Raw genomic sequence first — 22569 nt, 5'->3', positions numbered from 1 at the left:
GCCAAAGGTACCGGTGCTTTCATTCTGCGAAAAGCTCGATGCGCTTATTCAAGTGAGTGGTATGTTTAAGCTCCTTACTCCAACATTGACTCAGTACCAGTCCAGCCTGAGCATAAGGCAACCAGGTCCTGCTGTACCAACACTGGCTCGCCAGTGAGGCATCGAGGTTCCACGTGTAAGTGTAGAGCACAACATCGCAGGTCCAGTTCTCCATCGAGGCATTGTTATTCTTCCTCCTTGTCTTGACTCTCCAAATCCAGTAAGCATCATTCCTCTTCAGGAGCTTCTAAAAGGAATCGCTTTTCTTCACGATCTTTCAAACATAAAAGAGTGTCACGTCAGACATTGTCCTCTCCGTTGGATCGACACCGGGCTCGGTGCAAGTGTCGATCTGCTCTACACACTCCTTCACCAAAGCCTTTTTATGACTCTGACTTGCAGTCTGATTCAGCTATAGTGGAGACTACAATTGAGGCTTATGATACTACTTTGGAAAAGTCTCCACAAAAGGCTAAATCCCCTACTGAAAGACTTTTGTTTACCAAATTAATTCGCCAGTTGGGCAAGGAGTTACCAGTCAAGCTAGAAGCTGACTCTGCCTACAGTGCTGAATACTTGGAGGCCTTAGATTATACTGTGCATGGACAAACTATCCAACAGGCAATGTACAAGTACATATATTGCCATGATCTGTTTCAGAAGTGCAGAGAATGCATTTGAGGATTAATATTCCGAAGGAACCATATGTGCTGGGATGTGAGAGGCTGATATGCACGGATGGGGAGAGGGACCTTGGGGTGATAGTGTCTGAAAATCTAAAGGTGAAAAAAAGTGTGACAAGGCAGTGGCTGCTGCCAGAAGGATGCTGGACTGTATAAAGAGAGGCATAACCAGTAGAAGAAAGAAGGTGTTGATGCCCCTTAACAGGTCGTTGGTGAGGCCCCACTTGAAGTATTGTGTTCAATTTTGGAGACCATATCCGTTGAAGGACATAAGAAGACTTGAAGCAGTCCAGAGTAGGGTGACGAAAATGATAGAAGGTTTGCACCAAAAGACGTATAAAGAGAGACTGGAAGCCCTGAATATGTATACCCTAGAGCAGAGGTAGGCAATTCCGGTCCTCGAGAGCCGGAGCCAGGTCAGGTTTTCATGGTATCCACAATAAATATGCATGAGATAGATTTGCATCTCAAGGAGGCAGTGTATGCAAATCCATCTCATACATATTCATTGTGGATATCCTGAAAACCTGACCTGGCTCCGGCTCTCGAGGACCGGAATTGCCTACCCCTGCCCTAGAGGAAAGGAGGGACAGGGGACATTACATTACATTACATTAGTGACTTCTATTCTGCTCGTACCTTGCAATTCTAGGCGGATTACAAAAGAAGCTAACTGGACATTTCCAGGAAAATTATAGTTTAGGAATTAGGATTACAATGAAGATAACTGGGCATTTCAGATGTTCAAGTACTTGAAAGGTATTAACATAGAACAAAATCTTTTCCAGAGAAAGGAAAATGGTAAAACCAGAGGGCATAATTTAAGGCTGAGGGGTGGAAGACTCAAGAGCAATGTAAGAAAATTCTTCTTTATGAAGAGGGTGGTGGATGACTAGAATATGCTCCCGATAGAGATGGTGGAGAAGAAAACGGGACAGAGTTCAAAAAAGTGTGGGATAAGCACAGAGGATCTAGAATCAGAAAATAATAGTAAATATTGAAGAATTAAGGCCAGTACTGGTCAGGCTTGCACGGTTTGTGTCTGTATATGGCCGTTTGGTTGAAGATGGGCTGGGGAGGCCTTCGATGGCTGGGACAGTGTAGATGGGCTGGATTGAGCTTTGATGGAGACTTTATTAGTTGGAACCTAAGCACAGTACTGGGCAGAGCTTTGGATTCTTGCCCAGAAATAGCTAAGAAGAAGAAATAAAATTTAAATTGAATCAGGTTGGGCAGACTGGATGGACCATTCGGATCTTTATCTGCCGTCATCCACTATGTTACTAAGTTATTCTGTAATTTAACAATTGTGTGTGTGTGTATGTATGTATGTATATATAATTTCTAGTGCAATAGGTGAAACATTCTAGACAAGTAGGTTGAATCTCTATGGCAGTGTGCCATATACAGAAGGAATCGACTCCGGATTTTATCTGTGACTCTCCTGTACTTCACTGGGAGCTATAGCACCACCTGCAGTTTTTCCCTTATGCACGCATGCCTGAAAGAGTGATTCTGTTCTGCTCTTCCTTTTTTTAAATTTTATTAGAAACATGATGGCAGATAAAGGCCAAATGGCCCATCTAGTCTGCCCATCCGCGGAGATCCCACGTGACTATCCCACGCCTTCTTGAATTCAGACACAGTGTCTCCATCACTTCTTCTAGGACACTATTCCACGCATCTACCACCTGTTCTGTAAAAAAATAATTCCTTAGATTACTCTTCTTAACTTCATCCTATGTCCTCTCATTCCAGAGCTTCCTTTCAAATGAAAGACACTCGACTCATGCATATTTAAGCCACATAAGTATTTAAACGTCTTTATCATATCTCCCCTCACCTGCCTTTTCTCTAAAGTATACATATTTGAGATCTTTGTCTGTTCCCATACACCTTATGATGACCATGCATCATTTAAGTAGGCTTCGTCTGGATCGACTCCATCCTTTTTTATATCTTTTTGAAGGTGCGGTCTCCAGAATTGAACACAATATTCTAAATAAGGTCTCATCAGAGTTTTATACAGGGGCATCAATACCCCCTTTTTCCTACTGACCCTACCTTTTCCTATGTACCCTGGCATCCTTTTAGCTTTCGCCGTTGCCTTTTCAACCTGTTTGGCCACCTTAAGATCATCACATACAATCATACCCAAGTCCCGCTCTTCTGTCATGCACATAAGTTCTTCATCCCCTAAACTGTACCATTCCTTCGGGTTTTTGCAGCCCAAATGCATGACTTTGCATTTCTTAGCATTAAATTTTAGCTGCCAAATTTAACACCATCTTCAAGCTTTGCTAAGTCTTTCTTCATTTTATTCACACCATCTGAAATGTCTACTCTATTGCAGATTTTGGTATCATCTGCAAAGAGGCAAATCTTACCTGACAGCTTTCAGCAATATCACTTATAAAAATGTTAAAAAGAACAAGCCCAAGAACAGAACCTTGAGGCACATCACTGGTAATATCCCTTTCCTCAGAGCGATTTCCATTGATCACTATCCTCTGTTGTCTTCCACTCAGCCAGTTCCTGACCCAACCCGTCACTTTGGGTCCCATCCCAAGAGCATTCAGTTTATTTATTAGATGTCTGTGTGGAACACTGTCGAAGGCTTTGCTAAAATCTAAATATACCACATCTAGCGCACTCCTTCTACCCAATTCTCTGATCATCCAGTCAAAGAAATTGGTCAGATTGTCTGACAAGACCTACCTCTATTGAATCCATGTTGCCTCTGGTCCTGTAATCCACCCGATTCCCAAAAATTTGACCATTCTCTGTTTTAAAAGCATTTCTATTAATTTGCTAACCACAGAAGTCGGACTTACTGGCCTGTAATACCCTACTTCTTCCTTACTTCCAATTTTGTGTAGAGGGACCACATCCATAAGAACATAAGCATCGCCTCTGCCGAGACAGACCACAGGTCCATCATGCCCAGCAGTCCGCTCCCGCGGCGGCCCCCCAGGTCAATGACCTGTAAGTGATCTAATGCTCCAAAGCATTTTGTACTGTATAGTAACCCTCTAATTGTACCCTTCAATCCCCTTTTTCTTCAGGAACTCGTCCAATCCCATTTTGAAACCCAAAATCGTACTCTGCTCTACCACCTCTTCTGGAAGCAAATTCCAGGTGTCCACCACCCTCTGAGTGAAGAAGAACTTCCTAGCATTTGTTCTGAATCTGACTCCCTTCAATTTTTTTGAGTACTCTCTAGTTTTTGTTGCCCCCGCCAGTCTGAAGAATCTGTCCCTCCCTACCTTCTGTATACCCGTCATAATCTTGTAAGTTTCTATCATATCCCCTCTAAGTCTCCGCTTTTCCAGGGAAAAGAGCCCTAGCTTCTCCAGCCTCTCAGCCTAAGGAAGGTTCTCCATGCCCTTTATCATTTTTGTTGCTCTTCTCTGGATCCTCTCGAGTGTCGCCATATCCTTTTTAAGGTATGGTGACCAGTACTGAACGCAGTACTCCAGATGCGGTCGCACCATTGCCCTATACAGCAGGAGGATAACATCCTTGGTTCTGGTAGTGATACCTTTTTTGATAATGCCCAACATTCTGTTCGGTTTTTTTGAGGCCGCTGCGCATTGTGCCGCTGGTTTCATTGTTTTATCCACCAAAACCCCCAAGTCCTTTTCTAGGTTGCCTTCCCCCATTATCATCCCCCCCATTGTGTAGTTGTACATCGGGTTTCCTTTCCCTATGTGCATGACTTTACATTTCTCTACATTGAAGCTCTTCTGCCATTTATTTGCCCACTCACTCAGTTTGTTCAGGTCCCTTTGAAGTTCTTTACATTCCTCAACAGATCTAACCGTATCTGAGAGTTTTGTGTTATCCGCAAATTTTATAACTTCGCACTTCGTCCCTGTTTCCAGGTCATTAATAAATATATTGAACAGCATTGGTCCCAGCACTGACCCTTGTGGGACGCCACTCGTGACTCCTTTTCATTCAGAATAGTGTCCCTAACCTACCCTCCTACCCTCTGTTTCCTGTCCGCCAGCCAGTTTCTGATCCATCTGTGTATGTCCCATTCCACCCTGTGGTTCCACAGCTTCCTTAGTAGGCGCTCGTGAGGTACCTTGTCGAAGGCTTTCTGGAAGTCCAGGTATACTATGTCTATGGGCTCACCTTTGTCCAATTGTTCGCTTATCCCCTCAAAGAAGTGCAGTAGGTTCGTTTGGCATGATCTTCCATTACAGAAACCATGCTGGCTTGCTCTCAGTTTATTTCTTTCTATATGCTCATTGATACTGTCCTTGATTAATGATTTGGCCATTTTCCCCGGAACTGAGGTTAAGCTGACCGGTCTATAATTCCCTGGGTCGCCTCTGGATCCTTTCTTGAAGATAGGTGTAATATTTGCTATCCTCCAGTTTTCTGGGATTACCCCTGTTTTCAAGGATAGGTTGCAATTCTGCTGTAGTAACTCTGCTATTTCGTCTCTAAGCTCCTTTAGTATTCTTGGGTGGATTCCGCCCTTCTCCAGTCCTCCGGTACCACTCCCGATTCTAAAGAAGCATTGAAAATGTTAGCGGAGCCATCAAATCTTCTGTAAATTCCTTCAGCACCCTCGGATGTACACCATCCGCCCCCATCACTTCGTCTACCTTTAATTTAGCTAGCTCCTCATGAGCACAACCCTCTGAAAATCGATCAGGGTCTACCACTCCACCATCCCTGTTTGCATTTGTCTTCTGTGGTCTCGCTCCCAGATCTTCAGCCTTGAACACAGAGCAGAAATATTTGTTAGTAATTCAACCTTTTTCTTTATCAGCTTCTACATCCTCCTCCCCTTCACTTTTGCACTTCTTCCTATCACTGATATATTTTTAAAATGTCTTGTCTCCCTGTTTTACCATGTCAGCTATTTTTTCTTCCATTTGTATCTTTACTTTCCTGACTACTCAACCAGCCTCTCTTAACTTTTTCAGGTATTTTTGCTTGTCTTCCTCTTTCTGCAATCTTTTGTAGTTTATGAAAGCTAACCTCTTATTCCTTAGCTTCTCAGCTACTAATTTTGAGAACCAAAGCGGTCTTCTTTTCCTCTTACCTTTACTTACTTGCCTGATAAAAAGGTCTGTTGCCCTTACAATAGCAGTTTTGCCTACTGCATTTCTATTTCTTCCAGACGTTCCCATCCAGACAAAAATTCTTTGACGTAATCCCCCATCCGAACAGTTAGTTTTTTAAAAGTCTAGAACCTTTACTTTTGAATGAGCCCTCTCTATACCCGTCTTAATATTAAACCGTACCATGCAATGATCACTGAATGTCAGATGATCACCCACTGTAACATCTAAAACACTTTCCCCATTTGTAAGCACTAAATCCAGTATGACCCCATCCCACGTGAGTTCCTTTACCAACTGCTGGAACAGTTCTCCTTGAAGAGAATCCAGGATCTCCCTACTTCTAGAAGACCCCCACAATAGGGATACCCCTATCAACATCTGGCATGTTAAAATCACCTATTAGTAAAACTTCCCCTTTTTAGATATATTCTGAAAGTCTACTATTAAATCTCTGTTCTCTTCTTCCATCTCTGAAGGAGGCCTGTATATCACACCAATGTAAATATATTTATCATTCTCTCTTTCCAAATTGATCCACAGTGCCTCTTCCTTGCCCTGCAGAACCTGCAATTGTGTGGCTTTAATACGATCTTTAACATATAACGCTACTCCCCCCTCCTTCTCGTTCTACCCTGTCTTTCCTGAACAGATTATAGCAGATTGAAAACCCACCTTTTTGATAAAGCCTTCAATCCATAACCCTACTCCCTACTCCCCACTGCCCACCAACCCAGCCAGCAGATTAACCGTTCCCCTTAAAAGTATCCATGACATCATGTTTGTCTGTCTTGTCTGTTTAGATTGTAAGCTCTTTTGAGCATGGACTGTCTTCTTTGTGACTCTGTACAGCACTGTGTATGTCTTGTAGCACTATAGAAATAATTAATAGTAGTAGCCCGGTATAACTATATCCCAGTCATGGTTCTCCGTGAACCATGTCTCTATGATTGCCACTATATCCAACTCATGTTCTTCCATCACAGCTTCTAGATCCAGATCTTGTTTCCCATTCTTCAAACATTAGTATATACTACTCTCCAGACATTGCCCCCTTTTCCCATCCATGTTGAGGTATTTAGTGATTTACTTGAGTGGGCTTTGAACACACTACCCCATCACTTTTAGTTTAAAGCCCTCTTCAGTAGATTAGCCAGCCTGCTGCCGAAGACACGTCTTCCCTTCTTTAATAGATATACCATCCCTGCTCAGTAGCTCTTGAAAAATCATCCCATGGTCCAGGAAGCTAAAATGCTCTCGATGACACCATCTACGTAGCCACGCATTGATCTACAGGATGCCTGTGTCTCTGACCTGGCCCTTACCCTCGACAGGGAGGATGGATGAGACTACCACCTATGCACCTCACTGCTTCACCTTCTCTCCCAGAGCCACAAAGTCACTTTTGATACATTTGCAGGGATACCTGGCAGTATCATTAGTGCCAATGTAGATGAGCAGCATCGGATAAGTCATCAGGCTTGATGAGTCTTAGCAATCTTTCTGTAACATGTTATTTGGTGTTTTGTTCCCTTTTCGAGATTTCTTTTTGCTCAGAGATCAGCCTGAGTTGAGAACACACAAACTTCAGTCTGCAGCTGACAGGCCGATCCCAATGGATACCTGTTAGCCTGCCTTGATTTCGTAGCAGCTTGGGGCTGTCCCCACATTTTTCTTCCTTCTGCCGAACAGAGGTTTAAGCGCAGGCTGTTGGACATATCTAGAAGACTCGGTGGTGTCTTTCAGGGTGCTGGCTGCATTTTTTAACCTCCGCTCTTTCCTGAATGTATCCGTCGGTCTGCGAGGGTGGTGATACGGTCAGGCACCATGCCTTACTGGCAGCCAGAAGATCAGCATTGAAGAGGCATTCTCTGATGACAGCTACTGTAATAGGACTGAGATAGACTGCAGCACATTTCCAGCACAGGTCACATTTCTAGTAAGACTGTCTGCCTGTGAGGTGGATTGGGGGTGTGTCTGAATTTGGCAGTTTTGAAGGATTCTGATGTCCCTATGTGTTCCCCCCACCTGAAAAATCCTAAAATCACCATTTTTGTGACTTGCTATATGTGAAAAATATCGCAATTTTGGCGCAAATTTCTTAGTGGCAGCCTTCTTGGATTTTTATTTGTCATTTTTTCAAAAGTTCCCTGCTCTTCTGAAACTGCAATTTTTGCCTCATAACTTGTTGGAATGGAGTCTTTGGGCTCGCCAATTCTGAATTCTTGCCAGAATTGCACAATTTTGTGCCTCAGGAGCATCCTTGTGCCATGTGGTGTAGCCGGTAGGGGCAGCAGCGTACAGCGTAGTCTCTTCCCTGACTGAGCAGGGGACAAAACGCTTGGCTAGCTCATTGGGGCAGCCTTCTCTCTGTTCAGGGCTTGGCAGGGCTGCAGGTTCCATGTGACAGGATGCAGACCTTCTGCAGCCCAAGAAACATGAGGCTCAGTCATCAAAGGCTAACTCATTGCCCAAGGTTTCGGAGGCTTTCCAAATTTCATGGTATATCTTTGGAATGCATTTCAGATCAGCTGTCCTTCTCTTGCTTATTCCACTCCACTGGGGACTTATTGTTGGCTGTTAACTTCTTGGGGCGCAGCCTCTTCACAGTCAGCAGCTGTTCAGTGGCTGTGGCTAATCCCAGCCTAGGGAATACTGAGGATGATATTTGACCAGCTTTCGGACCTCTTGTTTTCCGGCTCTGCACTTCCCATGACTGGGGATCCGGGACTGTATGCCGGATCCCTCAGAGGCTTTAGAACCTGGAGACAATTCCACAGTTCTGCACTTATTCAAATCTTTGGCTTTGCCTACTTTCATCTTGGAATCTATGCAGGAGTTGAACTTAGTCACTCAGTAGGCTCTGTCCACTTCCTCTTCATGGCTATGTGGTCACAGTCTACTGCTTTTCTCTGGCATCTTGTGTGAGCATTCTGATCTAGAAGCAATGGGTCTCTTCAGACAGTGCTCTCGAGGTTACAAGAGCCATGTCTTGTTGGTATCCTATGTGCAGGAGTGCCAGTCAGCCTAAAGTGGACTCTGATGACACAGGTGATTAAGTGTACCTCCCTTCCCAGTGAGGATGGTGTGGTGCTTAAGAACATGCAAGACCACCAGGTGGATGTGGTCCTCAGGTGCCTATTTGAGGCTCTGGCTTGGAGTGTAAAGACTGCTTTGGTGTCATCCTTTGTCATATGCGCTTGTTTGTCCTTGCTACGCACTCTGGTGATTGAGGCTGTAGAGCCCCCTCCTAAGCTGCTTTTCGCAGGAGTAGATTATGTTGCTGGTGCCCTGAATGACCTTATGCAAGTCTTGGGTAGGCTTTTGGCATATTTAATATCTTCTCACAGAATGGTCTGGCTTTGACAGTGAGCCGATGGTTCCACCTCTATGGCTACTTTTGCTTGGCTTGCTTTTGAGGGGCATTTGTTATTTGGCAAGGGCTTGGATGATCTTATCAATTCTGTACTGGACTATCACCCTTTGACTCTGCCTGACAGCAGAACCAGGACCTCTAGAGCAGGGGTGTCCAATGTCGGTCCTCGAGGGCCGCAATCGTCGGGTTTTCAGGATTTCCCCAATGAATATGCATGAGATCTATTTGCATGCACTGCTTTCAATGCATATTCATTGAGGAAATCCTGAAAACCCGACTGGATTGCGGCCCTCGAGGACCGACATTGGACACCCCTGCTCTAGAGGTTCAGGGCACCCTAATTTCAAGATTCCAGGTGTTCTCGCCCATATAGAAGCTCCACATCTCAGGGATTTTCCCAGGGCTTCAGGCAGAGGTTCTCGGGCTCCTGGTGTAGCCAGTCTTCCGCCTCCCATTCAGCCCCTCCTTACCCCAAAAAAGAGGCAGTGCTCTGCCACCTGGCCGAGGGTGATCTTTCTATATTTTGGGTGCAGATTCCCATCGCTTCCAATCAGTGGATTCTGGACAGTATTTGGTCTGGCTACGACCTAGACTATGCCCGACTTCTGCAAGACTAGTTTGTGGACTCTCCCGTGGGGCACCCGGACAAGGCAAGCACAGTGTGCACCCCTGTATGTAGATTGTTGGATATTTAGGCCATGGAACAGATGCCACCCAAAGTCTTGGGCTTGGGTAATTACTCCATGTTCTTTCTTATGCCACAGGAGAACTCAGATGATTGGAATTCAGTCCTGGATCTTACACACGTAAATATAGCCTTTTGGCCTGTCTACAACACCTTGTATCTTCTCCAAGGTGATAGTGGTCATGCCAGATCTCTGGAGGTAAATGGGGCTGCGGGTGCACCCATTCTTGGATGTTTAGCTGTTCAGAGCCCCCTTGATGGCCAAGGGTTGGCACACGGTGAATCTGATAGCCCAGGTACTGAAAGACCTGGGCTGCAGTATGTTTTACAGGAAAAGCACTTTGACCCCGACATAGTCCCTGGAATATCTAGGGGTCTTGTTTGACACAGCAGCAAGCTGAGACAAAAGCTGTGCTCTTAGATTCTTGCCTTTTGGGCTAAGCAGCTCCATCTGCATGAGACACTCTCCAAGTCCTGGGATCCATAGAGGCCTCCATGCATCTGGTCCCTTGGGCAAGGGTGCTTATTCATTCTCTGCAGCACATGTTGCTCTCACGCTGGGCTTCACAGATGACAGCATTGCAAGAAGCTCTTCGTTGGACTCTGGAGACCTGGGCCAGGATGAATTGGTGGTTCCTTCTGCAGTCGCTCTCCAGGGACATGCATCTGTGGATTGCATCTTGGGTGGTTGTGTTGACAGATGCCATTCAAAGATGTTGGATGCCCTCTCTGAGGCAGTGATCTATCAACTGCTTGGAACTGTGGGCCATTTGCTTGGCTCTGAAGAAATTGCAAGCGTTTCTGGAAGGCCCAGTGGTCTGAGTCTTCTATGACAATGTGACAGTGGTGATGTTTGTCATTCACTGAAGAGAACACAAGAGTGCTTCTCTGGCTAAGGAAGCACGCCTGCTCTTTTTCTGGGTGGTGCGTCATCTCCAGGGCCTTTTGGCTATGCATGTGGCGAGAGTCGCCCATATTCAAGCAGACTTCTTCAGCAGACAGTCCTTGGATCTGGGCAAGTGGACACTGTCCTCAGCAGCGTTACAAGCCATTGTGCGGTGCTGAGGTCGCTCTCACTCATAAGAACATAAGGTCAGACCAGAGGTCCATCATGCCCAGTAGTCCACTCATGCGGCGGCCCATCAGGTCCAGGACCTGTGTAGTAACCCTCTATACCCTTCTATCCCCTTTTCCTTCAGAAAATTGTCCAATCCCTTCTTGAACTCCAATACTGTACCCTGTCCTATGACGCCCTCTGGAAGCACATTCCAGGTGTCCACCACACATTGAGTGAAGAAGAACTTCCTGGCATTGGTTCTGAATCTGTCCCCTTTTAATTTTTCCAGATGCCCTCTCGTTCTTGTAGTTTTCAAAAGTTTGAAGAATCTGTCCCTCTCCACTTTCTCTATGCCCTTCATGATCATGTAAATCTCTATCATATCCCCTCTAAGTCTTCGCTTCTCCAGGGAAAAGAGCCCCAGTTTTTCCAATCTTTCAACATATGAAAGGTTTTCCATACCTGTTATCAAATATGTCGCTCTCTTCTGAACCCTCTCGAGTATCGCCATATCCTTCTTAAGGTACAACGACCAATATTGGACACAGTACTCCAGATGCGGGTGCACCATCGCCCGATACAACGGCAGGATAACGTCTTTCGTTCTTGTTGTAATACACTTCTTGATTATACCTAGCATTCTAATCGCTTTCTTAACAGCTGCTGCGCACTGTGCCGACGGCAGGAACACAAAATATTTGAATTTACAGACTTATGATTTATTTACATTATGTTTTACAATAGCCGTAAATGATAACAGTGAATAATACAAAACTTTGCTAAAATAATTACGATTGGAACCAGCGTAACGTAAAATTTATTACGATAGGAAAAGGTTAATATAACGTTTAGGTGCTAATTAAACTTACTGCAGGTCGTCACAAGATGTCAATGCTCATTTCCAGTGGCAAAGATGGCCGCAACAGCAGCGTAGCCTGAGTTTAAAGTTTCAGTGACGTCAAAAACAATGACCTCACCAGCTCAGCTGTTCTAATCCACTAATCTGAAAGCTCTGACTACTTGAAATGACACAAACAGTGAAAAAAAGTAAGTACTAGTATAGGCAAGTCAGAACATACATAACCTTGATTCCCTAGGGGCTTTCATTCTAACTTTAAAAAAAAAGAGATGCCACTCAATCTTAAGGTTCAAACCATTGGGTTCCTCTGTGCATAAGCAGTATATCCATTGTTTTTCTTTTCTGAGAAGGGCTAGTTTCCTGGTACCCCCTCTGGTCATCGGTGGCACATGATCAATGACAAAACATTTCAGCACATTCGGAGCTGTGCAATAAATTTAAACTAGTGTCTCAATACACTACTTCAAAGATTTAAAAGAACTCATAATGTTGAGCAAGGAGGCTTTTTATAAGCCAGTGAGGTGTTTACCCCTTCTAGTCTTTCAGCAAGATTTATTCTGGCTGAAGATGGGGCTCTGAGGCTTTTTCCTCCTTGTTGTAGGATTGTCTATGGTACACAATTACTTTTGTGTTTCAAGATTTCAAGAGAATAGAGTAGGCATTTTTTATGTGCATCAAATAGAACCTTCTCTCCTGAATTTTTTTGATAGATCCCTGAAGGCTCCCTGAGGGTACCTAAAACCATGGCTAAACTATATCCCATGGATCAGGAATTCCAAGAAATGTTTGCTATGCCAAAGGTGGATTCCCTGGTAGCATAGGTGACCAAATGCACTTTCCTACTAAGTGAGGAAGGAGTGGTTTTAAAGGATCTGCAGGACCGCAGAGTGAATATGATCCTCTGGAGGCAGTTTGAGGCTTTAGCTTTAGGGGTTAAAGCTGCACTTGTGGCTTCCTTCATGGCACACACATGTTATTCTAGGCTAAGAATTCAGAGCTGGACAGACTCTGAGTCCCTGTCTCAGCTTGTGCTGGCAGGAATAGACTACATAGTGGATGCACTCTGACATTATCAGAGTCAGGGGGAAAGTCTCAGCCTTTTCAGTTGCCGCCCATTGTATGCTTTGGATCAGGCAATGAGCGAGTGATTCAAACTCTAAAGTGACGCTGAGTAGACTTCCTTTCAGGGGACAGATGCTTGTTTGGCAAGGGCCTGGATGTCTTATGGCCAGTGTACAAGATTGCTGGCCAAGATCTTTACCAGACAGCAGACAACAAACAGCTAGAGATCAGAGCTGGGAGTCCTTTCATGGCTCCCAAGGCTTTCATCAGTATTCCAGAGGAGCGTCTACCTAGAGAGCCTTTCAAGGTTCCCGCTCTGCAGTACCAACCCAAAACCACAATGACGCCAGTCCTCACGCTGCTTGTTTGAAGATTGGAGGTTGGCTCTTGGACTATCTGGAGGCTTGGGAACGGATAACATCCGACTGCTGGATCCTGGAGATTATCAGAGAGGGTTTCAAGATAGAGTTTGCGCATCCTATCTCTGATTGGTTCGTGGATTTGCTGGCAGGCTGGCCAAAGAAAGCAGAAAGGGTCTGAGCAATGCTACTTAGATTACTAGATATCCAAACTATAGAACTAGTTCCTCCAGACGGCTTGGACTCCAGCAGAACACCATATACTTTGTTGTGCCAAATAAAGGCTCAGATGAATGGAGGCCCATCCTGGATCTTAAACATGTCAACGTGGCCCTGAGAGTACCTCTGTTTCAAATGGAGACTGTTCAGTCTGTTCTTGCAGGAGTGTTTTGGGCCACCTTAGATTTGATGAAAGCTTACTTTCATATCCCTAACTTCCTGGAACACAGGAAGTTCCTCAGATTCTATGTGTTGGAAAATCGCTATTATTTCTCAGCACTTCCCTTTCTAGCAACAGCACCTTGAACTTTTACCAAGGTTATGGTGGTGATGGCCGCTCATCTCTGCAGAGCGGTTTGACAGGTGCACCCGTACTTGGACTATTGGCTCATCTGAGCGCCATCCCAACTGGAAGGAGAAATGTTAGTAGCGGCAGTTGTGATGACGCTACAGAGTCTGGGATGGATTGTATACTTTCAAAAGAGCCAACTGATTCCGGCACAATCCCCGGAATATTTGTGAGTCTTATTCAACACAGCGGAAGGCTGAGTCTTTATTTATTTATTTATTCAATTTTTAGCCCGTCCTCCCAAAAGAGCCCAGAACAGGTTACAAAGTACATCCATAATAATCCAGACAGAGCAGAGATGACATTTTACATAAATTATAATATAGATAACATTTTACATAAATTACAATATAGATGACAGTTTACATAAATTACAATATAGACATGACAATAAAACATATGTACTAAGTAGCATTTGGTGAAATTAAGTGACATAGGTGAGTTGACTGGGTGGCATTTCAGGGTGAATGACTTTAAGGCGCTGGGTTAGTAAAGAGGAAGGTTTTCACGGCCTTCCTGAAGTTCCAGAGTCCATCTAGTGATCTGACAGATGGAGGGATTGTGTGCCAAAGTTTGGGTATGAAATGTGAGTAGGAGCGTTTGCGGGCAGTTTCAGTTTTGAGGGAGCGGCCAGAAGGTATGGTCAGTCGTTTTTCTCCTTGGGACCTCAGTGGTCGTTTTGGGAAGTAGATTTGTAGTTTAGTTTTTATGTAGTACGGGATCGTTTCATGGAAGGTTTTGAAAGCGAGGAGCAGGGCCTTGAAGGTGCAGCGATTTTGAATGGGCATCCAGTGCATGGAAGCTAATGCAGGGGTAACATGGTCGCGGATGCCTAGGTTTTTCAGAAGGCGGATTGCAGCGTTTTGCACCCTTTGGATGCGGGAGAGAGTTTTGGTAGGCAGGCCCACTAGTAGAGCATTACAATAGTCTATGCAGGATAGAACAAAAGCGTAGAGTAGTTGGGCAAATTCAGATTCTGAGAAGTAGGCACGTATGTTTTTTAGCTGGTGGAGGTATTAGAAGGAGGATGATACTAGTTTGGATACGTGATCTGTCATTGATAAATTAGAGTCAAGAGTTACTCCTAGGCTGCGGACGTTGTCTTTGGGTGTAAGGGTGTTTGTGGCCCAGGAAAAGGATGGACGGGAGTATACGCATAAATCTTTGTGGATCCAGAGAAGTTCTGTCTTGGATTCATTTAACTGTAATTTGTTTACGGTCATCCAAGACTTTATTTCAGTTAAGCAAGACTGGAGATATTTGATTTGTGTGTCTCGGTGACGGCCTAGGGGAAGATAGAGTTGTAGGTCGTCAGCGAAGGAGTGGATTCTGATGCGGTGTTTACCTGCTATGTCCAGTACTGGTTTGACATAGAGGTTGAAGAGGAGAGGTGAAAGTAAAGCTCCCTGAGGCACTCCATAGTGGAGTGGTTTGGGTTCAGATAAGGATTTTCCTAGTAGGACTCTCTGTGATCTGTCGTTCAGGAATGAAGAGAACCATTGAAGTGCATTGTCACGGATTCCAATGGACTTTAGCCTGGACAAGAGGAGAGAGTGGTCTATGGCGTCGAAGGCGGCACTGAGGTCTAATAGTACCAGCAATGCATCATTTCCATCATCTAGGATGTCCAAAAACACAGTTTTCTGTGCTGTGGTGTTTCCTGAAGCCCGTTTGGAAGTTGAAGAGGGTGGCGTTTGTCTCCATGAAGTCTTGCAATTGCGTGAGTACAGTCTTTTCCAATATTTTTGAGATGAATGGGAGGTTTGAGACAGGTCTGAAGCTGCTTGGGTTGTCTGGGTCCATGGTTGTTTTTTTCAGAAGTGGTTTTACTATGGCTGATTTTCAGCTCCGTGGAACTACACCTGTCATAAGGGACTCATTTATTAGGGGTAGGATGGATTCCAGGAATACCTCATTTGTGTTCAGCAGTGTAGTGGAGGGACATGGATCTAGGATCGAGGTTGCGGGGCGTACGGAGTTGATTATTGTTTTGAGGTCATTGTGGGAGATCGGTTTGAAACTGTTCAAGGTTTCCATCTTGGGTGGATTGTCATCTTTCTTCCAGAGCAAACAAACAGAAGCTTCGTGGTCAGATTGCAGACCTTTAGACCAAGCCATAGCTTTTGGTATGGCATTACCTTCAAGTCCTGGGATCATTGGCGGCAACGATAGAGGTGGTACCCTGAGCAAAGAGACACATGCGCTCCCTCCAGGACGCCTTGTTGCCTCGCAGGTTGCCTTGGAGAGACTCCCTGAGTGTTCACTCCCCTGGACAGCGATAGCCAAACACAGCATGAGCTGGTAACTCCATCCACAGTGTCTGGTGAAGGGGATACTGCTTTGGATCGATTCATGGGTGCCAGCTTGTTTGGCTGGGTGGTTTTTTTTACAGCAGTCACCCAGTACCATGTCAATGGACTCCGTCTCATTGGAAGTGGTCTATCAACAGACTGGATCTTCAAGCAGTACTCATACCGCTACTCCACATGCAGTTTTTGCTAGAGAGCAAAGCAGAGTCTTCTCAAACAGTGCCACTGCAGTGGCGTATGTCAACAGGCAGGGAGGCACCAGGAGTGTTCTGCTCCGACAGAAGGCAAAGGCATTGTTCTGTTAGGCAGAAATACACCTGTTAGCGATCTCTGCAGTGCATGTTGCCAGAGTGGACAGTGTTCAAGTGGATTATCTCAGCAGAGACATTAGACCCAGGAGAGTGGACGTTGACTCTGAAAGCGTTTCAGGTCATTGTAAGAAGATGGGGTTGCCTGACGTTCGACTTCATAGCAACTGCAAAGAACACGAAGGTGGATCAGTTCTTCAGTCGTAGATACAAGCCCAGAAATTCAGGGCTAGAAGCCTTGGTTCAACTATGGTCAGACACCAGACTCCTATACTTATTTCCCCCTTGGCCCATGATAGGTTGGGTGATCCACAGGATAGCTCATCACACAGAAGTCTGTATGTTAGGTGATCCAGCTTTGCAGAAGTGTGTCACTCATAACTTTCAGCACCTCCTTCATTTCCAGTGGAGTGGAGTGCCCCCTTCTATTTTTTCCTTCTGAAAGCAAACTATGCAGAGGTGTTTCTGACCTGCTCTGTTTTAGTTTTTATTATTTTCAGTTGTAAGTTTTGTGTATTTTTTTGCGGGGGGGAGGGGTGTGTAGAGGCTTCGGTGCCCTGAGACCTCATGTTTGTGTGTTTTCTGCCTTGGAAAGGATGCAGGTTCTGCATAGCCAGACTGCAGCTCGCAGGGCAAGCCTTCAAGTGGACTGTGGAACCAGCCTGTTATGTTCCACTTCAGGCTCTGGATCCGTCCATTCAGAGCCAGCTTGCCTTCTGAATTTTTCAGATGCTTGAATGCAGGCTGTGGGCTCCTTTTGTAACAATCATAAGAATATAAGAATAGCCTTACTGGGTCAGACCAAAGGTCCATCAAGCCCAGTAGCCTGTTCTCACGGTGGCCAATCCAGGTCACTAGTACCTGGCCAAAACCCAAAGAATAGCAACATTCCATGCTACCAATCCAGGGAAAGCAGTGGCTTGCCCCATGTCTTCCTCAATAAGACTATGGACTTTTCCTCCAGAAAATTGTCCAAACACTTCTTAAAACCAGCTACGCTATCCACTCTTACTACAACCTCTGGCAATGCGTTCCAGAGCTTAACTATTCTAAGTGAAAACTATTTCCTATTGGTTTTAAAAGTATTTCCCTGTAACTTCGAGTGTCCCCTAGTTTTTGTAATTTTTGATGGAGTGAGAAATCGATCCACTTATCCCCGTTCTACTCCACTCAGGATTTTGTAGACTTCAATAATATCTCCCCTCAGCTGTCTCTTTTCCAAGCTGAAGAGCCCTAACCTTTTTAGTCTTTCCTCATACAAGAGAAGTTCCATCCCGTTTATCAATCTTGGTTGCTCTTCTTTGAACTTTTTCTAGTGCTACTATATCTTTCTTGAGATAAGGAGACCAGAATTGAATGCAATACTCCAGGTGAGGTCGCTTTATGGAGCGATACAGAGGCATTATAACATTCTTAGTCTTGTTAACCATCCCTTTTTAAATAATTCCTAGCATCTTATTTGCTTTTTTGGCTGCCGTAGCACATTGGGCGGAAGATTTAATCGTATTGTCTATGATGATACCCAGATCCTTTTCTTGGGCGCTAATCCCCAAGGTGGACCCTAGCATCCGGTAACTGTGATTCTTCCCAATGTGCATCACTTTGCATGTGTCCACATTAAATCCTTGGGGTATCAGGGAGCTAGCTGTGTATTTGCCTCTGGTGTCCATGAAGTTGTTGGTGGTACTCTCTAACCCTGCCCTCTATCAGTGCTTTTAAACCAGGTGTCCCAACTAAAGAGGCATTCAGTTGCCAGGTATTAGAACCAGACTGGGGGGGATACCAAATGAAAGATTGATTAACCAAATGATGATAGCCATATTACAGGGCAAAATATCACAATCAGCGATGACATGCCTCAGAGCACAATATAATACATGTTATTTGAATAGAATTTATGTTAATCCCTGCTGTTTGGATAGAGCTGTCTTTACATAGCCACCAAATATAATGAGCTTTGCATAGAATAGGAATAGTAAAGCCATCAATTACTAGTTCACAAAAGTATTCAACATATTTGTTACATTTTATCATTTGCACAATAATGTTTATTGTTGTTTTTTTTTTTTATTAATTCCAGATACGATGTGAAGGGATGCGACTTTTCCTTCTTTGGCTCCAAGCACTTCAGTCAAACTGTGGGGAAGAGCAAATATTGATGTTTGCCTGTCTTGTACCTGGTTTTCCTGCTGTTTTGTCGGCAAGTGGCCCCTGTACACTGGATACTCTGATTAACTCTCCTATTAATATGCTTGATGGTTAGTAATATATATATACTAGTCTTATAGCCCGTTACATTAACAGATGCTAGAATATATGTGTGTGTGTGTGTCTGTCTTTATTTCTTTCTCTCTCTCCTTAGCCGCTTTCTGTATTTCTGTCTTTCTTTTTTTCTGTCTTTCTTTTTCCTCGGCTGTCCACCACCACCCCTTGCCTGCTCCCCTTATCTAGCAGCAGCCCTTCTCCCTTTGTTTTACCTCCCCTCTATCCAGCAGCACCTCTTTTCTGCTCCCCCCCCCCGTCCAGCAGCACTTCTTTTCTGCTCCCCCTGTCCAGCAGTAGGCCTCCCTTTTTTCTTCCTCCCCCCCCCGTCCAGCAGCACTTCTTTTCTGCTCCCCCTGTCCAGCAGTAGGCCTCCCTTCCTTTTTCTCCACCCCCCGTCCATCAGCACCTCTTCCCTTGTCCAGTAGCACCTCTTTCCTGCTTCCCCTGTCCAGCAGTAGGCCTCCCTTCCTTTATCTGCCCCCCCCCGTCAATCAGCACATCTTTCCTGCTCCCTCTGTCCAGCAGTAGGCCTCCCTTCCTTTTTCTGCCCCCCCTGTCAATCAGCACCGCTTTCCTGCTCCCCCTGTTCAGCAGTAGGCCTCCCTTCCTTTTTCTGCCCCCCCCGTCCATCAGCACCTCTTCCCCTGTCCAGCAGCACCCCTTACCTCCGTTCGCGTCTGCCCTCCGCCACAGCTGCCTCAAGCCGCCGTGGCCTGCAGGCACTGACAGCCGCCTCGGTAACGTTTCCGCAATCCATGCCACCGCCGATGCTTGAGAGGCCCGCGGCACTGTAGGCGGTCAGCGTGTCTGGGGCTCGGGAGGAGGAGTTCTGGTGTTGCGCATGCGCACTCCTGCCAATCACTGACCTACAGATCAGGGAAACATGTGGTAAGAGTGCGCATGCGCGCTTAGCATTTTATTATTATATATATATAATCCATTTATAATCAGCAAATCTTGTCATAGTTCTGCATTAGCAACTTATAAACAAACTGAGTGTGCTCAGTAAGGGTCCTGAAATGAATGACTAAGTTAAAAACTGGTTGCATGGGACATGACATAGAATAAGGAGAAATTAGGTTCTTACCTGCTAATTTTCTTTCTGTTAGCCTGCAGACTGGAATAGTCCTTACGAATGGGTTATATGCCTCACTGCTACCAGCAGGTGGAGACTTGTATATCAGGCTAGAGTTCCTCCTAGCAATCCAGTCTGCCGAATAGCCAAGCAGAACCTAGGAAAGACTTCAACTGAAAACAATATAACACAGTGGTTCCCAACCCTTTCCTTGAGGACCACCAGGCCAATCTGATTTTCAGGCTAGCCCTAATGAATATGCATGGAGCAGATTTGCATCCCTCTCACTTCCATTATATGCAAGTCTCTCTCATTCTTATGCATATTCATTAGGGCTAGCCTGAAAACCCGATTGGCCTGCTGGTCCTTCAAGACGTACCAGTGGTTGGGAACCACTGGTATAACACACTCCAAACAGGAAAAAACAAATACTACTGTTGGAACATGTGTAGAACTGAATCCTGGTATAGAAAACATCCCCACAGCTCACCAGCTGAACTATAGCTGCTGTTCTTACTTTTCCCCGGTCCTAGAAAAATACTAGAACCCGCAGAAAAACCCAAAATCTGCACATGTGCAAATCAAAAACCTGCAATCATCGCAAAAAGACAGATAGGGTGGTGGGACCCCCGAAGAGCCGACACCAAATACTACGTCCCGACGCGCTTAAACATCCACACGGTAGTGTCTTTCAAAGGAATGCAGAGAAAACCAAACTGCGGCCTTGCAGGTATCCACTGGAGGCACAAGAGAAGACTCAGCCCAAGAAGCTGCCTGACCCCTAGTGGACTGAGCCTTGAGAAATTCTAGAACAGGCTTCTTCAGAAGATAAGTGGAAGCAATAGTCTCCTTGATCCATCGCGGAATAGTAGCCTTAGAAATGCCATCTCTCTTACGAGGACCCACAAGAAAGACAAAGAGATCCGATTTCCTGATCTCCTGGGTCCTCTGCACATAGGAGCGAAGGACCCGACTGCCATCCAATTTACGCAACTGTCTGCTCAGAAGAGCCCTCCCTGCTACCCAACACTGGGAGGATCTCTACCTGATTGACATGAAAAGGAGAAGCTACCTTTGGCAGAAAGGGAAGGAACAGGCCTCAAGACAACCGGTTCCCTAGAAAACTCCAAGAAGGGAGCCTTACAAGAGAGACTGCAGCTCAAAAACACATGTAGCTGAAGTAATGGCCACCAAGAAGACCGCTTTAAGAGTAAGTTCCTTCAAAGAGCAGTCGCCCAACGGTTCAAAAGGAGGATGCACTAGAATGGACAGAACCAGATCCCAAGAAGGAACAGAGGGCCGTTCGAGAGGCTTGAACAATTTGGCTGCCCACAAGAAGTGAATCGCTTGAACAATTTGGCTGCCCATAAGAAGTGAATCACAGGAATGGCAGTCAAACGCTGACCTTTAAATAACCCATGAAAGACTGACAAGGCCGCATGCTGAACCCAGAAAAAAGACCACGCTGGTCCCCCATCCAGGCCATCCTGCAAGAACTCTAAGATGTTTGGCAGGGAAGCGCAAAAAGAAACCACTCCACATTCCTCAAATAGATACCAAACCCTTACATAAGCCCAAGAGGTGGAAAGAAGCCCAAGAATAAAAAGAAGCAGTTATTCATCCCATTATCCAAAGACTGTACAATCTGTTCACAAGAGGTCTCAAATTATCGACCTATTTCAAACATTCCTTTTTTAGCAAAGCTTACAGAAAAGATAGTTTTCCGCCAAATCTCAGATTTTGTAGAACAAACAAAAGTTCTCCATCCATACCAAACCAGATTCCGTCAACATCATTCCACAGAACTTTCACTTATTGGGTTGACTACTAAAATTCTCTATCACCTCGACCACCATCAGTCTGTCTTACTTATCTCTTTAGATCTATCATCGGCATTTGACATGATTGATCATAAGCTTCTTCTGTCTCGTCTGAGTGAAATTGGTATTAAAGACCAGGTCTTGGACTGTTTTTTATCTTTTTTTACAGATCGTTCTTCCAAGATAGTGTTTAATTCTACATCGTCTGACTCATTTACTACTGATTATGGGATTCCTCAGGCTTCTATTTTATTTCCCTTACTTTTCAATATTTTTCTGGCCCCCCTTTGTAGGAATGGAACACAGTAAACACACACACGCAGTCTAAGAGTCGGGATGGAGACGCTGCCAATGGCTAGCTCCGAGTCCCTTTTATTATGCTTCTATGCACATGACATCATAGTAACTCCCTCGTTACACATCTAATGATTGGTGGATACAAAGGTACATACTTTTACATTGGTGGAAACACAGGTACATGCTTTTACATGTGATCACCTGCCCTTTGCCTCGTGCTTTACCTCGTGATCACCCTCCAACTCAGCACTTAGGCAAGGGCCTGATTAACACGTGGACAGAACTTGAGTCTTTGCACGTATGCAATGCAGTGCCTGTCAGCTGATGTCCTTTCCAAATAAGGACAGCTTAGATAAGATAAGGATTAATGTGTGACAGATAAGGGGGAGAGAGGGAATGATTCAGTATTCTTGTCACAAGGTGCCAACATTTTCCTTGCTTTTTCTTCGTGGCAGAAGGGGAGAGGGAATGAGAAAGGATCCATACTTCTTTCACAAGGCCTCAGATCCAAACACAAGGCCTTAGATCAGTGTGCTGACCTGGCCCATGTGCTGACTTTGCCCTGGTTCAGAACTGCATCCCTTCACCTCTTTTAACATTAGGGCAATCTATCGGGTTTACAATGTTTGCTTATTCAGATGACGTCCAACTAATACACCCGATAGATCCAAATAATCCCTCAGAAATAAAATTTATAAACCAAAAATTTTAAAAGATTAACTCCTG

General features: G+C 45.0%; 1 protein-coding gene across 8 annotated transcripts in view; it reads left to right on the top strand.

The window, feature by feature from the left end:
- Positions 1 to 22569, top strand: part of RALGAPA2 (Ral GTPase activating protein catalytic subunit alpha 2) — a 1036168-nt gene that overhangs the window by 87594 nt on the left and 926005 nt on the right. For all 8 annotated transcript variants that reach the window (XR_004538694.1, XR_004538695.1, XM_033936259.1 and 5 more), the window contains one exon: positions 18467 to 18644. Coding sequence is in view for 6 of the 8 variants with exons in the window: in XM_033936259.1 (XP_033792150.1) it covers positions 18467 to 18644 (178 nt within the window). In the remaining 2 variants the exon portion in view is untranslated. The remainder of the gene's footprint in view (positions 1 to 18466; positions 18645 to 22569) is intronic.

The sequence above is a fragment of the Geotrypetes seraphini genome, chromosome 3 (assembly GCF_902459505.1).
Source record: "Geotrypetes seraphini chromosome 3, aGeoSer1.1, whole genome shotgun sequence".
Lineage (NCBI taxonomy): Eukaryota > Metazoa > Chordata > Amphibia > Gymnophiona > Dermophiidae > Geotrypetes > Geotrypetes seraphini.
Note: the sequence above shows the minus strand (reverse complement) of the source record. Positions and strands in the feature narration are given on the sequence as shown.